This window comes from Larus michahellis, chromosome W (genome assembly GCF_964199755.1).
Source record: "Larus michahellis chromosome W, bLarMic1.1, whole genome shotgun sequence".
NCBI classification, from domain to species: Eukaryota; Metazoa; Chordata; class Aves; order Charadriiformes; family Laridae; genus Larus; species Larus michahellis.
This window is the reverse complement of record NC_133929.1, coordinates 23,043,981-23,064,078: the sequence shown is the minus strand read 5'-3', so window position 1 is coordinate 23,064,078 and position 20,098 is coordinate 23,043,981. Positions and strand designations below refer to the sequence as shown.

Below are 20,098 nucleotides of genomic sequence, written 5' to 3'. Positions count from 1 at the left end.
TCCCCTTGTTTTCTTCATTATAGTCTGCGGTTAGCTTTACTAAATGAAGCAAAAGAGGTGCGAGCAGCAGGATTGCGAGCCCTCCGCTATCTCATTCGAGACTCCAGTATTCTCCAGAAGGTGCTAAAGTTGAAAGTAGATTACTTGATAGCCAGGTAATTTTCCCTTCCTTCCTTGTTGTAAATTATACAGTTTTAAATCACTTGTTTTTTCATGGTTGAGACAGGTAAGAAAAGGTGTTTTCATATCCTCTTAAATTCTTGATCTGTGGCTTGATAAAAATAATTTTTCTTCAATATGAATAATGTCCCTCTTTAAAAATAGAGGGATAATACATCATACCAGCTAATCCAAATAAAATGCTGTCCTAATATATGATATACTACGAGTAATTAAAAATTAGACAAATTATAGATGTTTTTGAATCATAAATGCCACTAACCATAAATTAATCTGTGGTGTTATTAGAAGGTTGAAACCTCAGTAATTTTCATGTCTTAAGTTTGTTTTATGGGAGTTGTTCTGATTATCATAGTGCTTCAGAGCCTCTAGTACAAAGTCAGGGGAAAAAAGTAGTTCATGCCCAAGAATTTTTAATCTAATTATAACCCATGACTCAACAGAAAAATACCAAAGTGCAAACTAATCATGAGATAAGATGATCAGTATCATGAGTACATCTAAATATTATAATTTCTAGTGCTTCCTTTGTTAAAATCTTGTTGGATTTAATATACTGATATATATGTGTGTTTCTGTTTATAAATATACATGCACAGTAAATTTTAGTGTGCTGTTTAATTTTGTTGGAGCAAACGGACTTTTCAGATCTGAGAACACACACAAAACTTGTTGATGTGAAACATTACAAATACTTTTAGTTTCTTTTGAAATGACAAATGCAGCTAGCTCAGAAAATACTTGTTGATGCCATGATGCCTTGTTACTGTATATTTGAGAATGTTCTAGTGATTTAATTATATTGAAGATAACTGGAAAAAAATATAAAATGAAGCTAAATTGACCAATCATAAGTGAGTATGCTTGCTGAAAAGCATAATTTTTAAACAATTAGTCATAAAATTCTTCTGTTTATTCAATTGCATAAATATTAATGCGAGATATTAATGCTAACTTTCACCTTAACTGTTATAAACAAAATGGTTTTTTTAACTTATTTTAGGTGTATTGACATACAGCAGAGTAATGAAGTAGAAAGAACACAAGCACTTCGATTAGTCAGAAAGGTAAAATCTAACTGTATATGGTCTTATCAGCTATGCCAGTTTTCTTCATCAGCAGTTTTTTTTCCACATAGTCTCTAATACCTTACCTTTCTTTATCACGTGAGAAGAAATTATAGCTGATAATTCAAAAGATAGGAGGGGTAGTGCTGAGACTTGTTTTGATTTTAATCTTACCACTGAGAATCTTGAGTGGGCTAGAAAAATCCTGCTAATTTTCCTTTAATAGAGATCAAACTGGACAAGATTTGGGAAAAAAATAACAAATGATGAATGTAAGGGTATAAGAACCATGTTATTATGTTTCATCTAATGATTTAACTTTGTTGTATAGTGTATTTAAGCATCTGTAAATCAAGGATGGGAGATTTTCTGCCATTTGAGAAATGAGGTAAATTGCCATTGCTGGAATAATCAGTTGAAGGAAGGCTTCTAGCTTTCTTGCTTTATCCAGAGAGGTTGATGCTCTCTGTAGTTCTTTTCTCAGATACATTTAGTTAATCTGTGGTGGTTACTGTCCTGTGTACCCATGGACATGAGATGTTTGAAGCTATGGTAGCTGCATTTTCAAGTTCATCCTAGAGAAATTGGCATATACAGCTACTGAAGCTATTTTTTTATCAGGCAACATAGCACTCTGCCTTTGTACTGGACTTTGCTATTCTTTATCTTGATTACATTCTTCTACTTCTACTGAGCATCTTAGGAAAAACTACCAAAGACTCAAGTAAGGTTTGAAGTAGTTGGAAGAATTGTTCCCCAGGAGCACTGCGCGTTTAATCTGTTTTATGTGTATATGTATTTTTATATGTATATATTTAGGTTGAAAATATGGAAGCTTGATATGCAATTTCTTTTCTTAAAATGAGCTCACTTGGTTTCTTACAGAAGAGACAATATACTTGATTAACAATTGTGCCAAAAAGAGTTTTAAAGCTTAAACACCCACCCAAACAAACAAAAAACACAACCGTGAAGGAATGGATCCTTGAGGAAGTCACGATTTATAAAAGTTCTTTGCTAATCTGGTTCTAAAAAGAGCTTCAGCGTAGGGCTAGAATAACTTAAACATGTTTCCGTTCCATCTTCTGATTTATAACGTATTGGTTTTATTTGAGCCAGAAATTTGTCCTCATATTCCTGGGCTTTCTTGAGCATTTCCTAGTTGAGCAAAGACTTCTGTCTTGCTTGAAAGAAACAAGAGGAAGCAAGAGAAATAAATCCATTAGTTTGACCTTAAAAAAAAAAAAAAAAAAATCCTGAAAGATACCCAATCATACAGCTGATCACAAGTGCTTTTTTTTTTTTTTACGAATGATGTTTCCTAACATCTTTTGCTACTGTTGCGTGAAACGGGGCCAAGCGGTTTTGGCAGAAGATAAACCCCCTTGCGTTCTAACACTCCTCACCGAGGTGGGAGGCTAGGTGCGGCTAGGTTTAAATTCTGAGTGATGCCCAATTCAGCACTATCAGTCCAATCGCGTTTAATATGTATTAAACTACTACGATTTGGATACACTAATAGTGGACTGCACCTTCAGTCTAGTCGTGCTCCTGAACTAGCACGGCCTCTCTGTAGTTTTGGTCGCGTTCAGTGAGAAAGCGAAACGACTAGCTACTTAAACAGTGCAGTTTATTTAAACAACAGATATACAGGTTCTTTAGGATTGCCGGTGATAAATACACTGTCTGCAAAGCACGTGCAAATAAAGATATTGTTAAGTATACAAACGTGCGACAAAATTATAAACGATACAGCCTGGCTATAAATGTAGGGTAGAGATTCTCTAGAGAAATTTCTAAGTCCCCGAGAAAGCGCTCGGTGTAATCGAAGTCTTACCCAAAGGCGTCCCTATGGAGGGGGGAAGAGAGGCTCAGCCCGTCGACTGATCCCGGAAATCAGCGGTGGAATTCTTTGCGATGGTGTCTTCCCTGACATCCCCTCTCTCTTGGGCTATTTTTATATTATTTTTTTATCTTCAAAGTGGAGTTTGAGTGACTTTAGTCATACGTACTTTTATTATGATTAATGTATTCAAGGAGGAGTGTTCACACCTTGGGGGCGGATAGCCTCCGGGATGGAGGTGTGTTTTGGTACATCGTGGTGAGCAAAGTTCGCACAAAAGGACAGCATTTCATCAACATTAGACGAAATGTTGGCTCGGGTAGTGTGTAGGCCGCTTATCAGTTCCGTAGTACCATCTCGTCCCTATATCTGCTATTCGTCACAAGGGAAGGCCACGGAACAAGTGCGTTCCGTTCCATCCCTCGTGTAGTTTTGCAAACAACCTTGTACAGGGAATCACAGATGTGGCATTCTTCGTGTGCTAGCTGCGGCTGTATTCTACCTCAGAAGCCTCTTGATTTTATGACTTTCCTTAATGTGTGAACAATGCTGTATTTTTGTATTCTTGGCCAATTTAGTAATTATTCCACAGCTACCTAGAACATTCTTGTTTCTTAAAAGATGATGTCAGACAAACAAAAAGCCACCCAACCTGGCTACAAGTAAAGTATCCTGTCTAGGCATGCAGTTAAGTATGCATTGGCACAGAGCAGTCAATACTTGAGAAACTCTCTCGCAAAGGATACTATGACATGTGTCCTGAATGGCACATTCTGTATTTTCACTATGTCTTTTTATTACCCTGCTCTTGCCCTTTTCCCATCTCTCCTCATCTCCTGCAAGTTCTCAGACCTCAGTAGTTTGATACCAGGATTCCTAAAAGATTACATGAAGGTCCTAGGAGAGGTGAATGAATGGCAAATATAACAATCAGATTTAATTGATTTGTACAGGAGATAATTTACTATGAGCTGCGGAAGAGCTAAACTGGGTTCTACCAGCATCTCAGAAGTATTGTTTTCCGTTCCAAAGTATGGATGCAATTCTTTAACCTCATCTTTGATAGCAAAAATGCCCATGTAAGAATAGCATAGATATAAAACTTTAAAACATTTTCTCACTTTCTTCTTTTGTTTCATAGAGTAGAAGAACAAAATGTAAAATATTCATCCTGTTTTATGAATTTATAAAAGGCACTTAGTGATACTTTGTTTAAAAAACAGTGCAGGTTGAAGTAGTGTAGGAAGAGGAAAAAACAACAACTTTACATTTTTTAAACTTGGTTTCTGATTATTTTTTTTTAAGACTTTGAGTGCTCATATTCTCTTTTGACTGTACTCTGTGGAGCAGTGTTTAGTACTATCACCTCTACATTTCCTAGTAAGAGCTTTGTAATTTAGCAGTGTCATCTTTAACAACGCTTCAGAAAGTGTTTCTACATCTAATAGAATTAATTCTGCCCATTTTCCAATAATTTAATAGGCAGAAAGTTTTATCTTCAAAGCAGAAGTCAGGGTGAGGTATAATATGAACCACCTTCTTTCTTCCTCTTTTTTTAAAGGAATCTTTAAAGACCAAATTCAGTCTTTGTTACTTATTTCATCATAGCCACTTGTAAATAGCCTTGCATCACCTGTCCTTGGTCTTTAGAATTGCATTTCAATATGTTGAGCAGAATGAAAGCAAATGGATTGTATTTATTATTTGTATTTATTCTACTAAAATACTTGGAATTGAATAGGAAGGAAAGAAATCTTTCCTTCTCATGTCTTAAAACCAAAGAAAGCAATGAAGCAAAACAGCCTTAAGAGGCTGCTTGTGTTCTCACACTTAAGTACATCAGTGTTAGTAGGAAAAAAAGGTTATAATTTTGTAGAGTGGATTGGATACGCTCATTTTATTGCTAATTCTTGTTACTTCATACCATTGTAAAAGTGAAAGACCGTGTGTGTGAGTCCTATTTTAAAGCTTCCTGTTTTGTGGGTGACAACATTATGTATGACAAGAAGTTTCTCAAAAACATGTCTTAAAATTAAACTTGTTGAAGCGTTCAAATATATTTGTCATAGTGGTTGATCTTTTCTCATTTTAATATCCTCTGCAAAGAGGAGTAAAAAAAGTAATCCTTTTTGATCTGAGAGACGTCTAAGGGAGCTGTAAAATGAATATAGGACAAAACAACAATAGAACAGATTTTAACAGACAATGCTCCTTTATACTACTGAAGAGCTCCTGTGCCATGGAAATCCTCAGCTGCTAGTTTAGGACAAGCAGAATTTATACCAGATTAAGGAGCAAGACCCTGTGCACGCATTAGAGGCAAAAAAACCCTGCTCCACCCCCCAAATGAGACTTTGACATCAAAGGCTGAGTAGCTCTCTATTCACATTTTTTCATAGTTTGCTAAAATTAAATATACATATCCTATATACTATGGAACGTGAACATTACTAAAGCTAAACAGATGTATTACTAAGGGGAAATAGTTTGGTTTTTTTTGTCTGACTGCTTAAAAAGGGAACAACATAATTTATTGTAGCCCACTCAACTATGTCACTTTTTTTTTACTAATAAGTAAAATTGAAATGTTAAAAAATGCTCGATATCCACTAAACATCTAAAAACTTGGTTTAACACGTTTAAAGTGTGTGTGTTTTTTGTGACATACAGCTATATAACTTATGATGAAGTTGTATTACACTGCACTTTTAGGAAGATCAGGTACTGTACAAGAGGATATAGGGGTGTTGCTGACAGTTGCCTTCCAAATACTATAGCAGCTTCTTTTGTTGGTTGTCCTTTTTTGTAGTCTGCAGCAGCCTAAGGATCTCTCTACAAGAGAGTTTAGTCTTGGCTAATTAAAAATTTAAATAGGTATTGAAGATGGGTATCTGGTGCAGTATGAATGAATCTTCCAGAAGAGTTTTTAATCTACTTTGTGTTATTGAATAGTGTTCTCTGTCGATAAAGAAATTCTTGGAAATCTGAAGAAGGTAGCAGTAGTTCTCTCTGCAACAGTCAGGGTTTTTTTTACCCTTATTATAATAAAATAATATAAACAACTGAAGTGGGAAGAGAATGGTAAATTGACAAATGAAGAATTTCAAGAACAAAAGAAAGTGTTTTGAGGATTTGCAGGATACAACTAAGTAATATATGGAGTGGTCTGGTAGTATCTAGGAAACAAAATGCTAGTGAATCTGTGAGTACATATTATGAAGAAACCAGAGGGCTTTTTCTTTCACTTTTGGCAGATGATCACTGTGAATGCTTCATTGTTCCCCAGTTCTATTACTAATTCTTTGATAGCAGTTGGAAATGATGGTCTTCAAGAAAGAGACAGAATGGTTCGAGCGTGTATAGCCATTATCTGTGAACTAGGTAAGATAACTGAAAGCTAATTAAGAAAAATTTTGGTGTGGTTGTCATCAGTCTTCTAAGAGATTCTCTTCTGTGGGTTCATATTAAATAGATTTTATTTAAATAATTAAGGATCTTTGTTTAGTAACTAATGAATCAGATGTTAAATGTTCTTAACGTCCATTTCGTATATTTTAGTTATTAGTTTGATAGAAACCAAAATCACTTCAACGTAAAATCAAAATCTCTTAAGCGAAGTACCTGAAGATTTCAGGGTACTGTACTTTCCTTTAAGACTTGCTAACTTTTGCATTACCTTAAAAACCTTTCCCTGCTGCAGTTGATGTTTCTCAAACTAATGGATTGGAAGTAGGGAAAGTTCCATACATGAGGTGCTGACAAATGTACAAGTGTTCAAAGAATGGCAAAACATTTTTCTTTAAAAATTTTTACAGTGGGTACTGTGGTTAGCTGGCTTCTGGAAGTCAGTATTTGTGTCTATGTAAAGGCCATCTGGACAGTGATTTATACTACCTCCCTATACTCGTATGTGGGTGCTGATTTTTAAAGTTTTTTTCAGTTTTTGAGATTGATTCAATGACTTCAACAACATTTTCAAGATACAAACTTCTGTTTTCAGGAACTAAACAATCTGTTACTCATTTATATTCTATAAATATTTTATCCGTCAGTCCAGTGAAGCACAAAACCTTTTTGCAGGGAAATCCAAACACTACTGTATGGGAACTTGTTTGGAAATAAGCTGGGAAATTGCTGCACAATGGTGACTGACCAGTATTTTTGTTGATAAATTAATCAAAAAATCTCAATTTATTGCGAATGTGAATTATTAAAAGCTTTATTGTGTGCCTCAGCAGTGTTCAGGAAGAAAAAGATATATGTACTAAACAGGTGACAAGTTTGTCGTATTGGAAGTCGTGAAATATTTTCTATTGCTGGCCAAAGTGACGTGTTTTTCTTTATTTAGCACTTCAGAATCCCGAGGTGGTGGCTCTTCGGGGTGGTTTAAGTACCATCTTGAAAAATGTGATTGATTGTCAGCTAAGCCGAATAAATGAGGCTTTGATAACTACAGTTTTGCACCTTATTAATCATCCAAAGACCCGACAGTATGTGCGAGCAGATGTAGAGTTAGAGGTGGGTTCAGTTTTACTTGTTTAGTGACAGAAATTAAACATTGTATTACTAATTAAAATGTTTAATTTTCACTTCACTTTCACCCTCAGTATTAGTGTAAAATGTTTAAATGCAACGTTTTAGGTTTAGAGCTTAATGATTTATAAAGCAGGAATAACATGACAGATTGTAGTGGGACTGAGGAAAGGGCGAGACCTGTTAACTATTCTCATGTGAAAGTAATGCACATCTTTCTTTTGTTTAGCGAATTTTAGCTCCTTACACAGATTTTCACTACAGGCATAATCCAGACACAGCAGAAGGACAACTCAAGTAAGTGTTAGTGCTGCTACTTATGCTACCAGTTGTGTTCATGGTACTGGAATTAAACTATTTTTCTTTCCAAAGTGACAAAATAAAAGCAATTAGCTAATATTAAACTATTTGAAGTTGAATATGATAGCAGGTTAGAATGCAACTTCCTAAAATATTGTTAAGCATTTCAGATTTAAAAGGGAAAATTAGTTTTACCCTTCTTCTCTTCCACCCGTTATATTTCTTTTACTTAAAAAATCATCGCCATCATTTTTTATTTCAGGTATGGGTTTCTTTTTATCTAGCTTTAAACATCCACAATGAGGAGTTTGCATTTGAGCTAGTTTTATGTTTGATGGTTGTATGGTCAGACTCAGAAATGGAAACGAGAGGTTCCAACTTGATATCGGGGGGGGGGGTAAAATTCTGTGAGGCCAGTCAAATGTTGGAACAGGCTGTCCAGAGAGGTCCTGCAGCCTTTCATCCTTGAGAGTTTCTAAGACCCAACTAGATAAAGCCCTACATATAACCTGGTCTGGTCTCAGAACTGTCAACTTCTTTGTGCAGGAATTTGGACTAGAGACCTCCCGAGACAGCTTCAAACTTGAATTATTCAGGTTTTGGCAGGGGGGATTCTGTTGTGTTTTTTTTTTTTTTAATTATTATTATTATTATCAATTGGCAAGAGACGCTTAGGTCTATGTAACTGAATCAGTGACCGAGTGGCCCCTGCTGTAGTCTTAGTGTCAGTGGAGGCTTCAGAGTGAATCATCCAACCAAATAGAGGTATTTATTTTTGATGTGATCCTCCTACTGTGGAACATCCATCGAAAAAGGAAAAGTAACAATACCTTAAAAATTCTAATCTTTGTGCATGTGTACACATTGCATATGTATATACACACACACACATATATATATATATGTACATAACAGGTTTTTCTTACTCTGAATTTTGTCCCCCATCTAAAATTTCAGTTAATTACTTTTTACTTGCTATGTTAGTAACACTGTTTGTTTTACAGTAATTAACTGTATATTGTGACATTTGTTATTTTAATGACAGAGAGGACAGAGAAGCACGGTTCCTAGCTAGTAAAATGGGAATAGTGGCAGCATTTCGATCATGGGCAGGTAAGATTTTTTGTGTTTGTTTGAAGTTGGATGATTGTAAGGGGAATTTTACTTTCTAGTGTAAAAGAGTGGTTTATTTAAGTACAGAATCTGTCTAATTGTACCTTGATGGTATTGCTTGACATTTGATGGGTGAGAGGATGTTGAAAATAGCATCATATCATAAAAATTTCCTTTTGAGATTGTTCTGCCATTGTAAATAAGAAATCTATTTGTCTATGTGAAGAGATAGCAACAGAATAGTTTCATTAGCACCTGCTTTTATCAAGTGCTGTAGTTGAAGATAAATCTCAGTATGGACATAGTTTTGGATTTTTCATGTAGAAGACATTTCTAAATTGCAAAAGAAGGCTTTTGCGTTTTTCTAAATCCTTTCTCTGCAATATTACAATATCTAACATGAAAATATCACCTCAGTGACTGCTCATTCTTTTAGTCAAGATAGTGTCTGGCAAATAAACTAAATTAGTTGATGTGACTGTTTACCAAAATATTGGTTAGGATTTTTACAGGCTGTACTTAGGAAAGATTCAGACTGTATAGAAAGGCTTTTGCTTTGTAACACTATTTTATTTTGTAATGTTCTGAAAATGATCAGTAAGCTTAATTTAACATCTAGATATCCTTCAAAAGTTTCTCACATGGATTCTCACTTGTTTGGGGAGGAAGCTTGGAAAGTTTGACAACTGAAACTTTTGAGAAGCAGTTTCTGATAGGAGTGTTGTTGCATCTTCCTTAACTCAGACACTTAGAACTATATAGCATAAGCTTAGACATTCAAGTGACTAAAGAAATAATTGTCTTGAATATGTTACTTGACATGGTACTTTCACTGTTATATGTTCTTCCTTTTTGTATTTTATATTACTTGTTATGTTGGAGACTAACTAACATCTTAACAGTTTTTAGTACAAAAACATCCTTACACTATCAGTCTTCCCAAAGGACATGTAGCAAAACCAGGCTTGAGGGTGGTTTTGGTTTTTTGTTATGGCTTTTTGAGTGGGTTTTTTTTTTTTGTTGTTTGGGCTTTGGTTTTTTTGTTGTGGTCACCCGTTCCCCCTGTCCCCCGTCATGTCCCCACCGGTCAGTACTGTCTGCTTTGTTCTACTATTCTGCTCTCCTTATTCTCCAGACTGGGTTATTTAGAGCTAATTACTGTGTCCATTATTCTCATGTGCAATCGTGTCCTTAGAGTTGAAATTGGGGCATGCAGCAATGACTACATGCACCAAAATCTATTCCTGCACTGCAATTGGGACATGGCCATGTATTGGGTTTGTGTGGCAAGGTTTTGGTAGTGGGGAGCTACAGGGGTGGCTTCTGTGAGAAGCTGCTAGAAGCTTCCCCTATGTCCGATAGAGCCAATGCCAGCTGGCTCCAAGATGGACTCGTGCTGGCCAAGGCTGAGCCAATCAGCTGGCGATGGTGGTAGCACCTCTGTGATAACATATTTAAGAAGGGGAAAAAAAAGTGCTGTGCAACAGCAGCTGGGAGAGAGGAGTGAGAATATGTGAGAGAAACAACTATGCAGACACCAAGGTCAGTGAAGAAGCAGGGGGAAAAGGTGCTCCAGGTGCTGGAGCAAAGATTCCCCTGCAGCTCATGGTGAAGACCATGGTGAGGCAGGCTGTCTCCCTGCAGCCCATAGAGGTTAACAGTGGAGCAGGTGGATGCGTCTGAAGGAGACTGTGACCCCATGGGAAGCCTGCGCTGGAGCAGGCTCCTGGCAGGACCTGGGACCCTGTGGAGAGAAGAGCCCATGCTGGAGCAGGTTTGCTGGCAGGACTCGTGACCCCATGGGGGACCCACGCTGGAGCAGTCTGTTCCTGAAGGACTGCACCCCATGGAAGGGACCCACAGTGGAACAGTTCTTGAAGAACTGCAGCCCTGTGGGAAGGACCCATGTTGGAGAAGTTCATGGAGTCTCCCATGGGAGGGACTGACTCCATGCTGGAGCAGGGGAAGAGAGTAAGGAGGAAGGAGCAGCAGAGACATGTGATGAACTGACTGCAACCCCCATTCCCTGCCTCCCTGTGCTGCTCGAGGGGAGGAGGTAGAGAAATCAGGAGCCTAAGTTGAGCCCAGGAAGAAGGGGGGGTGGGGGGAAGGTGTTTTAAGATTTGGTTTTATTTCTCATTATCCTACTCTGATTTGATTGGTAATAAATTAAATTAATTTGCCTGAGTTGAGTCTGTTTTGGCTGTGATGGTAATTGGCAAGTGATCTCCCTGTCCTTATTTCAACCAACAAGCCTTTTGTTATATTTTCTCCCCCTGTCCAGTTGAGGAGGGGAGTGATAAAGTGGGTTGGTGGGCACCTGGTGGCCAGCCAAGGTCAGCCCACCACAGGCCATTATGTGCTCTTGGGGAAAAAGAAAAAAGGCTCTGAGGTGTACTATGGAACATATTTAAATGCCATTAATGTGTATGTGGCCACATGTGCTTGTCATAAGTTTTTGTGACATGGAAGTTTTGAACTTGAGGACTTTCTTCAAGTTCATATAAAGCACACATCATTAAAGTTTAATTTCTTTTAGTGAAAATAAATAGATGGGTAGGTGATACTTTTCATCACTTTTAATGAATGAAGATTTGGGTTTATTTATAATATGTAAGACAAAAAGGTGTGCAAACCTGGCTGCTTTTTGTTCATTTAATGTTGCATTTTGGAGAAACTTGTTTGTTTTCTGGATAGCATGTTACTGTAAGTTTTAATTTGTTCTGTGACGTATGAAGAGAAATGGTCAAGAAAACGAGCAAGGCTTTTGCAGCCACATTTTGAATGAAGAGACTGTATGTAATTTGAGGCTGAAAATCAGTGTAATCATTAGCTTCAGGAGGTATTCTGTTAACATTTATAAACAATTTGAGGGTTTGCCCTATTAATATTTAAATATAGTGTAAATGGACCAAATTAAAAGAGGATTTTATGCATAGTAAAATCAACTGTGTTGAAAAGAAGGAAGACGTTTTTTACAATGAGGGTGGTGAAATGCTGTCCCAGGTTGTCCAGAGAGGTGGTGGAGGCCTCATCCCTGGAGACATTCAAGGTCAGGTTGGTCGAGTCTCTGAGCAACCTGATCTAATTGAAGATGTCCCTGCTCACTGCAGGGGGGTTGGACTAGATGACCTTTAAAGGTCCCTTCCAACCCAAACTATTCTATAATTCTATTCTGGAGATGAGAACTTGTAATTTGGGAAAAGATGATTAAAAACAGTGCACAGAGAATGTTATTCCAAGTATATTTAAACTCGCTGCTTAGAATTCACCTAAGATTAAAGGTAACTAAATAATTTGTTAGTTTAAGATACAGCTTTTGATGGAGAAACTGCTCACAGTTCTGCAAAGATCATGCACTTATTTCAGGTTTAAGATTTATTTTTTTATTGACAGTTTTGTCTTTTCTTGCTGCTATTTCTTCCATGTAGGTTTTGGTTTTGCAGATAATTTGAGAATACTGTTCACAGTAGATAGGGTAAAAGTAGCTATAGTTTTTAATGAAGAAACAAAGTTTTGTGATTAGAATGCTTTGTTAAACATTGATTAGAAAGGAGATGACATTATAAAGGTGGAAAATGTTCATAATTAGTAATTTTTATCATCTGTGGTATACTCAAACTGGAAATCAAATTTAACAATGTGTCTAATTCTTTTTTTTGTTTGTTTGTTTAGTGATGGAATATTATTATGTATATAATGTTTTCTAGGTATTATCAGTCTGTGCAAACCTGGAAATTCTGGGATTCAGTCTCTTATTGGGGTACTCTGCATACCAAATATGGAAATACGGGTAGGTGGTAAATATTTAGTACTGATATAGGAATAATATTGGATGTTTTAATTAACATTTAAAATTTTAACAGTTTTATCAGTTTAGTGGTTTACATGCAGAGTCCAATTATGAGACCACTAGCCTTGACTTTATTTGACCCCCAAGTCTAAGTCTATAATTCCATTATAAAATTTCTGTGTGATCTTAAGCAAGTTGCTTGCTTTTTCTGTCTTGGCTCCTTACACATAAAATGAGAATAGAATCACGCCCTGTATGTCTGAGAGGAGGAAATGGAGAGGAGAGAAAAGTGCATAAATTAATTCTTACTCTGGCCACAAGTCAAAGCAAATTCACAGTAGCTGCAGTTATGAGTTTAAAGCCTTGAATCAGAGATAAATAAAAAAAATTCTTCCCAGTTACCTGCTAAATGAAGAAGTTGATGATGGCAGCACTAACTGTTCTAAAAAAACTGTAATCCAAATAGCCTCAGCTTCTGTAGAATTTGTAGTGACAGTCAGGCACACTTCTAAAGAAAGCCCCTTCCCTTCTTCTCTTCTCCAGATTCATTCAGATTATGAAAATAAGCATGTTATCCTAAAAGAAACCCTGAAACAGAGATACCAATTTTAGCACTCTCTAGAAATCTCAACTTGAATATTAATAGTGAACAAAAAGACCATTTTTTGTAAATCTATAAGACTTCTGCCTTTTTTTTTTTTTTTGGTAGCAAGGTCTGCTTGAGGTTCTTTATGATATATTTCGCCTTCCTCTCCCTGTTGTTGCAGAAGAATTTATTGAGGCACTTCTCAGCGTAGGTAAGTATTTTATTATTGGTTCACATAAAAATTCTTTCTATTAAGCTCTTCTACAAATTTGAACCCTTCACTGTTTCCTTTGTATTGTAAATTATGCCAGTCTTAAGTGTTTCATCCATGAATCCATTGGGTGTTCTGAAGTCCTGTTTAAAACTTTATCAACTGTTCAGTGTTGAGCAAACTACTAGAAGTCTAACTTTCTTCTGACATCCTTACTACGTATCAATTGTGTGTTTCATACAAGAGCAGTAGTGGAGCATTTACACAAAAGACTATGTAAATACATTTCTACAAATTAGACTACTTTGAAGTATTAGAAGCATTAGTAACATAGAAGTGTTGGTGAATATTACAGAGGTTATGAAAAAGGGTCTTTTCTATATATTGTGTATCTGCTAGCTATCTCCGCTGTACTTCAGTAGACTTACTTTTCCTAGGGCAAATGTACGTGTTTTCATGTCTATATATTTAACAGAGTTAGTCTTTTATCTTTAGAATAAAAGTTAGTCTAAGCCTTTAATGTTCCAACAATTCTCTTGAAACTCTGGTTATAAATGTTTTTGTCATGCAGTTGTATAATCAAGCTTAATCCTTGTTCTGCACTTATAAATAAATCATTCTTTGTTGCAAACTTGCTACTTTACAGCATATGGATGTAAGGTTTAAAATTTTAGGTGTTTATGATAATTTCTGTTAAACAAGTTTAATGTGTTTATGAATTGGAAATTTCATTATTTTGGTTGATGCTTAAATGAGATCTTTGTCCTAGCTTTGAAGTTAGCCTTGCTTTGTGCAGGAGCGTGGATTAGATGACTTGTTAAAGATCCCTTCTGACAAAATTTTCTATAATTTTAAACCTGAAATAACAGTTAGTAAGAACTATTATTTACGTACTGACAACTAATAAAATAACAGTATGAAATCCAGTGTTACAATTACCATTGTCCATATTTTCTTGTTCTAGATCCAAGCAGGTTTCAGGACTGCTGGAGACTTTCTGATGGCTTTGTAGCTGCTGAAGCTAAAACTATACTACCACATCGAGCCAGGTCAAGGTGAGCATTTCGCAAACTCAGTCTAAACTCTTGTTTTAGTTTTCTGTTGTCGTTGACAAAAATATTTGTTGTTTTATTGCAAACACAATAAGAAATGTACTTTCTAAACCATTTCCATACTTTTTTCTCCTTAGGCCTGATCTCATGGATAATTATTTGGCTTTAGTGCTTTCAGCTTTTATTACTAATGGACTTCTAGAGGTAACTAATGTCTTGAAATTTAAATAGATGCTTGCTGCTTTTTTTCTATAAACATTAAAGTAAGATGTCATACATTAAATGTAATAATTTTTTAACTTTTTTGAAGGGTCTGGTTGAAGTAATCACAAGTAGTGATGACCATGTATCTGTTAGAGCAACTATTCTTTTAGGAGAACTTTTGCACATGGTAAGTAAGACTTTTTGGTGAGAATAAGTAGCATTAGTAACTCATTGTAAATAGATATTTCCTATTATAGCTTTGAATTTATGTTACAAATTTGGAACATCCACTTTTCATCCAAATAATGGATTATTTTGTATTACAGCATCTAGTACTTCATATATTAAAACCAGCATGAATCGATAGGAAGGTGGTTTGGAATGCACTGAAAGTGGTAGAGCTTCTGCTCTGAGGATAATCCTCAGTAACCAGTTGTATCTTTAAGCTGGAGTCCTGCAAATTCACTCATTGGTTACTGTGTTTGGGAAAAGGGATAGTGATGCTTTTTACTTTTCCTGAAATGATGGTAGCTCTGTGGCAGTGTGTTTAGCGCTCTGCCTCACAGGCTAGGCAGATGAAACTTTTTTCTCATGTTCAGCTTGATGTGGCTTGGGCACTTCATATTATTCATTCAAGCAACTAAAACTTGATGGGAGTGCTCTTTCAGCACTGTTGTTGGTAGCCCCTGCTGCAGAGAAGTTGAAGGGACCTTGCTTTGTTCCTTTTCTATCTCCTTAAAATCTCTTATAGTAGCTTCTCTTTTTTTTTTTTTCCTTCATGCTGTATCACAACAAGAATAAAGTCTACCATTCCACACTACCAGGATTTATACTTATTTCAACAACTAGAGATGAGAGGAAATTGTAAATTTATTCATAGAATCATAGAATATCTCAAGTCGGAAGGGACCCATAAGTCATCAAGTCCAACTCCCTGCTCCTTGCAGGACTACCTAAAACTAAACCATATGACTGAGCGTGCTGTCCAGATGTTCCTTGAACTCTGACAGGCTTGGTGTGGTGACCACTTCCCTGGGGAGTCTGTTACAGTGACTGACCACCCTCTCAGTGAAAAACCTTTTCCTAATGTCCAATGTGAACTTCTCCTGATGCAGCTTCATTCCATTTCCACGTGTCCTATTGTTGGTCACCAGAGAGAGGAGATCAGCACCTCCCCCTCCACTGCCCCCCTTGAGGAAGTTGTAGGCTGCAATGAGTTCACCCCTCAGCCTTCTTTTCTCTAAGCTGAACAAACCAAGTGACCTCAGCCACTCCTCATAAGTCTTGCCCTCAAGGCTTTTCACCATCTTGGTTGCCCTCCTCTGGACACGCTAATACTTTAATATCCTTCTTATATTGAGGCATCCAAAACTGCACACAGTACTTGAGGTGGGGCTGCACCAGTGCAGCGTAGAGTGGGACAATCACCTCCCTCAACCAGCTAGCTATGCTGTGCTTGATGCGCTCCAGGAAACGGTTGTCCCTTTTGGCTGCCAGGGCACACTGTTGACTCATATTCAACTTGCCATCAACCCAAACCCATAGATCTGGCTCTGAGCAATCTGATTTAGTTAAAGATGTCCCTGCTTACCGTAGAGGGGTTGGAATAGATGACCTTTAAAGGTCCCTTTCAACCTAACGCATTCTGTGATTCTATGATCTCTTTCCGCAGGGCTGCTCTCCAGCCTCTTGTCCCCCAATTTGTATGTATAACCAGGATTACTCCATCTCAGGTGGAGAATCCTTCACTTGCCTCTTGTTAAATTTCATATGGTTGGTGATTGCCCAGCTCTCAAATCTATCCAGATCTCTCTGTAGGGCCCCTCTACCCTTGAGGGAGTCCACAGCACCTTCTAATTTAGTATTGTTGGCAAACTTACTTAATGTACGTTCAACTCCTGCATCCAGATCGTTTATAAAAACATTGAAGAGCACTGGCCCTAAAATTGAGCCCTGGGGAACCCCACTGGTGACTGGCCACCAGCCTGATGTAACCCCATTTACTATAATCCTTTGAGCCTGACCCATCAGCCAATTGCTCACCCAACATATTATGGACTTGTCTAACTGTATGCTGGATGTTTTGTCCAGAAGGATACTGTGAGAGACAGCATCAAAAGCTTTACTAAAATCCAAAAAAACCCCCACGTCTACTGGCTTCCCTTGGTCAACTAGATGGGTGACCTTGTCATAAAAGGAAATTAAGTTGGTTAAGCAGGACTTTCCCCTCGTGAACCCATGCTGGCTATGACCAATAACAGTGTTGTCTCTCAAGTGGTTTTCAGTAACTCCCAGAATAACCTTCTCCATAATTTTACCAGGCACTGAAGTGAGACTGACAGGCCTGTAATTACCAGGGGCTTCCTTCTTGAAAATTGGGACAACATTTGCCAGCTTCCAATCAACTGGGACCCCTCCAGACTCCCAAGACCCTTGAAAAATAATGGAGAGAGGTCCCGCAATGACATCAGCCAGCTCTTTCAGTACCATGGGATGAATCCCATCAGACCCCATAGACTTATGCGCATCCAACTGGAGCAGCAAGTTTCGAACAAGTTCAGAGTCAGCTGGGAGTTTATCATTGCCCTAGCCACGGTCTTCCAACGCAGGGCTCCAGGGGTCCTAGGGCCCATCATTGGTGTTGAAGACAGAGGCGAAGGTGGCATTAAACATCTCTGCTTTGTCTATGTCCCTATTTGTGACGTGACCGACCTCATCAAGTAACGGACCAATGTTATCTCTGATCCTCCTTTTACTACTAACATATTTTAAAAAGCCCTTTTTGTTGTCCTTCACAGTGCTGGCCAGCTTGAACTCTAATTGAGCTTTGGCTGCACTGATTTTTCTCCCTACAGTGGTGAACAGCATCTCTGTAGTCCTCCCGTGTTGCCTGTCCTTGCTTCCAAAGTCTGTATACTTTCCTTTTCTGCTGAAGTTTTAGATGATCCCTGCTCAGCCAATTCATCCTTCTGCCCCGCTTGCTTGACTTATGACTCTTTGGAATTGCCTGCTCCTGCACGTCTTAAGATGGCTCTTAAAAAGTGACCAGCATTCCTGGACCCCAATACCTTCAAAAGCAGATTCCTGGGGGACCTCACTAACTAGCTCCTTCAGCAGCCCAAAGTCTCCTCTCCCCACATCCAGGGTCAAAGTTTTTCTGGCAGTTTTTCTCCTAGCACCAACAATTTGAAACTACTTCATGGTCACTGTGACCAAGACAGCCACCAATCACCACTTGAGCCCATGAGTCCCTCTCTGTTTACAAACAACACATGTAGGAGGGCACCTTTTCTATTCGGCTCCCTTAGTACCTGTGCCAAGAGGTTATTCTCAATATGTTTCAGGAATTTCCTGGACCTGTTTGTGTCTGCTGTATGATGTTCCCAGTTGACATCTGGCAAGTTAAAATCGCCCATAAGGACAAGGGCAGCTGATCTAGAGATATTCCTTAATTCCTTGTAGAATAATTCTTCAGTATCATCGTCCTGGCTGGGTGATCGATAGTAGGCTCCCACAACAACAACCACTTTATTTGCTTTCCCCTTCATCCTTACCCAGAGGCCCTCAACCATGTCGTCTCCAACCGTAAGCGCCATACAATCCAACCCCTCCCTTATATACAGCACCACTCCCCAGCCTCGCCTGCCCAGCCTATCCCTCTTGAAGAGCCTATAAGCATCCATCACAGCACTACTCTATGTCTTGCTCAGGTTGCTTTAGCCTACTCCAGACAAAAACCAACCAACCAACCAAAAGAAACCTGCTTGAAGAGCAGAACTTAACCTAAATTATTTTGGTATAGAGATGATATTGTTTTCATATATGCTCCAGTGCTACCTGTCAGCCTGTTGAGAAACTGTCAGTCATATGTGAAGTGATATGATCTACCTTTATTGCAAAACAGTTTGTTCTTTTTCATGGCCTTTCTTGATGGCAAGAAGCATACGCAGCAGAGCACTTTTTGATCAGTTTTCTTGTGGTTTGTTTTTTTGCTTATGGGTTTTTTCCAAACAAACTGTTTTATAAGAGACAGTAAAATTGTGAAATATGACTTTGTCTTACAAAAATTTGAATATGAGTTATCAGACATATTCTGAATCTTCAGACTATACTCGTTTCAGTGGTGTGGGATTGGCCTGTCCTTAATGCTCTAAAAAACAAGACCACAATCTTCAGGTATAGGATTGCTTATTACTACAGTGATTTACAACAGCTCAGCTCAGTAACACAACCACAATAAATTTGTTCTTAGTGTCATCGGTGATTTTTTTTTTTTTTTTTTTTTACTTTAAATAATTGGTGGAATTTTTTGAGTGTTCAATCAGTCATCTAGTTTAAAAAGAGGAATCTGCATTAACATATGCTTTTTGTCATGGGTTCTGGAATACTTTTGAATGGGAGTGATTAGATGCACTGATGTTTGAGTATGCTGCAAAGCATAGGTATTTTTTGTTTTCCTAAAGAGATGATTCACTAGTTTGAGATGAGTGTTTATCAAAATAGTGAACAAATATTTGTACTTTTATTTAATTTTAAGATATTGAAGTAATTATTTATCTTCATTATTCTTTAGTTTTCAAAAGTATTTGCACAACTACCCAAATGTTTCCCAAAATAAAAACCATTAAATGTCCAGTAACTTATGAAGTTATGTTTATTTATCAGAGATTTTTTTTTGTGCAGAACCATTGATAGTCAAAAGTATTGAATGAACATCATTAGCTTAAATTGTGTTTCTGATTTTAGGGGTTTACTTAGGGGTGTACTTTTATACACATGACACAAGGATATCTGATGCTTTGCATGTTTTTGCATTTTACAACTTTAAAAACCCCCAGTGCAAAAAATATAAATGAGAAGGCTCCGAGTCCTAAAATTGTCTTAAGTTCTTTTCATTTATATTTCAGTTTGATTAATTAGATCAAATATTCAAAATGCTATGTGTAATTATTGCTCTGATGTTATGCAAAAGGTAGTTTTGTTATGCATTTGTGAAAGTTTTGTGAAAAGTGGTAGATTCTTCAAACGCTGATCCTAAAGAGATGGCTGAAAATGTTGTAATAAGTTATTCTAACTACTCCTTCTGTTGTTGTTTAGGCAAACACAATCCTTCCTCATTCTCACAGCCATCACCTGCACTGCTTACCAACGTTAATGAACATGGCAGCATCTTTTGACATCATGAAAGAGAAAAGACTGTAAGAATTCTAAGTTAC

The 20,098-nt window shown here is 37.4% G+C and overlaps 1 protein-coding gene across 3 annotated transcripts in view; it reads left to right on the top strand.

Annotated features, from left to right (window-relative positions):
• Nucleotides 1–20,098, top strand: part of LOC141735436 (rapamycin-insensitive companion of mTOR-like) — a 122,636-nt gene that overhangs the window by 48,731 nt on the left and 53,807 nt on the right. For 2 of the 3 annotated variants that reach the window (XR_012584722.1, XM_074568192.1), the window contains exons 5-16: nucleotides 24–155; nucleotides 1,184–1,247; nucleotides 6,345–6,471; nucleotides 7,439–7,608; nucleotides 7,853–7,920; nucleotides 8,969–9,036; nucleotides 12,747–12,829; nucleotides 13,539–13,626; nucleotides 14,591–14,681; nucleotides 14,816–14,882; nucleotides 14,989–15,069; nucleotides 19,980–20,080. Coding sequence is in view for 2 of the 3 variants with exons in the window: in XM_074568192.1 (XP_074424293.1) it covers nucleotides 24–155; nucleotides 1,184–1,247; nucleotides 6,345–6,471; nucleotides 7,439–7,608; nucleotides 7,853–7,920; nucleotides 8,969–9,036; nucleotides 12,747–12,829; nucleotides 13,539–13,626; nucleotides 14,591–14,681; nucleotides 14,816–14,882; nucleotides 14,989–15,069; nucleotides 19,980–20,080 (1,140 nt within the window). In the remaining variant the exon portion in view is untranslated. Of the gene's footprint in view, nucleotides 1–23; nucleotides 156–1,183; nucleotides 1,248–6,344; nucleotides 6,472–7,438; nucleotides 7,609–7,852; nucleotides 7,921–8,968; nucleotides 9,037–12,746; nucleotides 12,830–13,538; nucleotides 13,627–14,590; nucleotides 14,682–14,815; nucleotides 14,883–14,988; nucleotides 15,070–19,979; nucleotides 20,081–20,098 lie in introns of those variants that run through there. The other variant, XM_074568193.1, reaches the window with a different exon arrangement.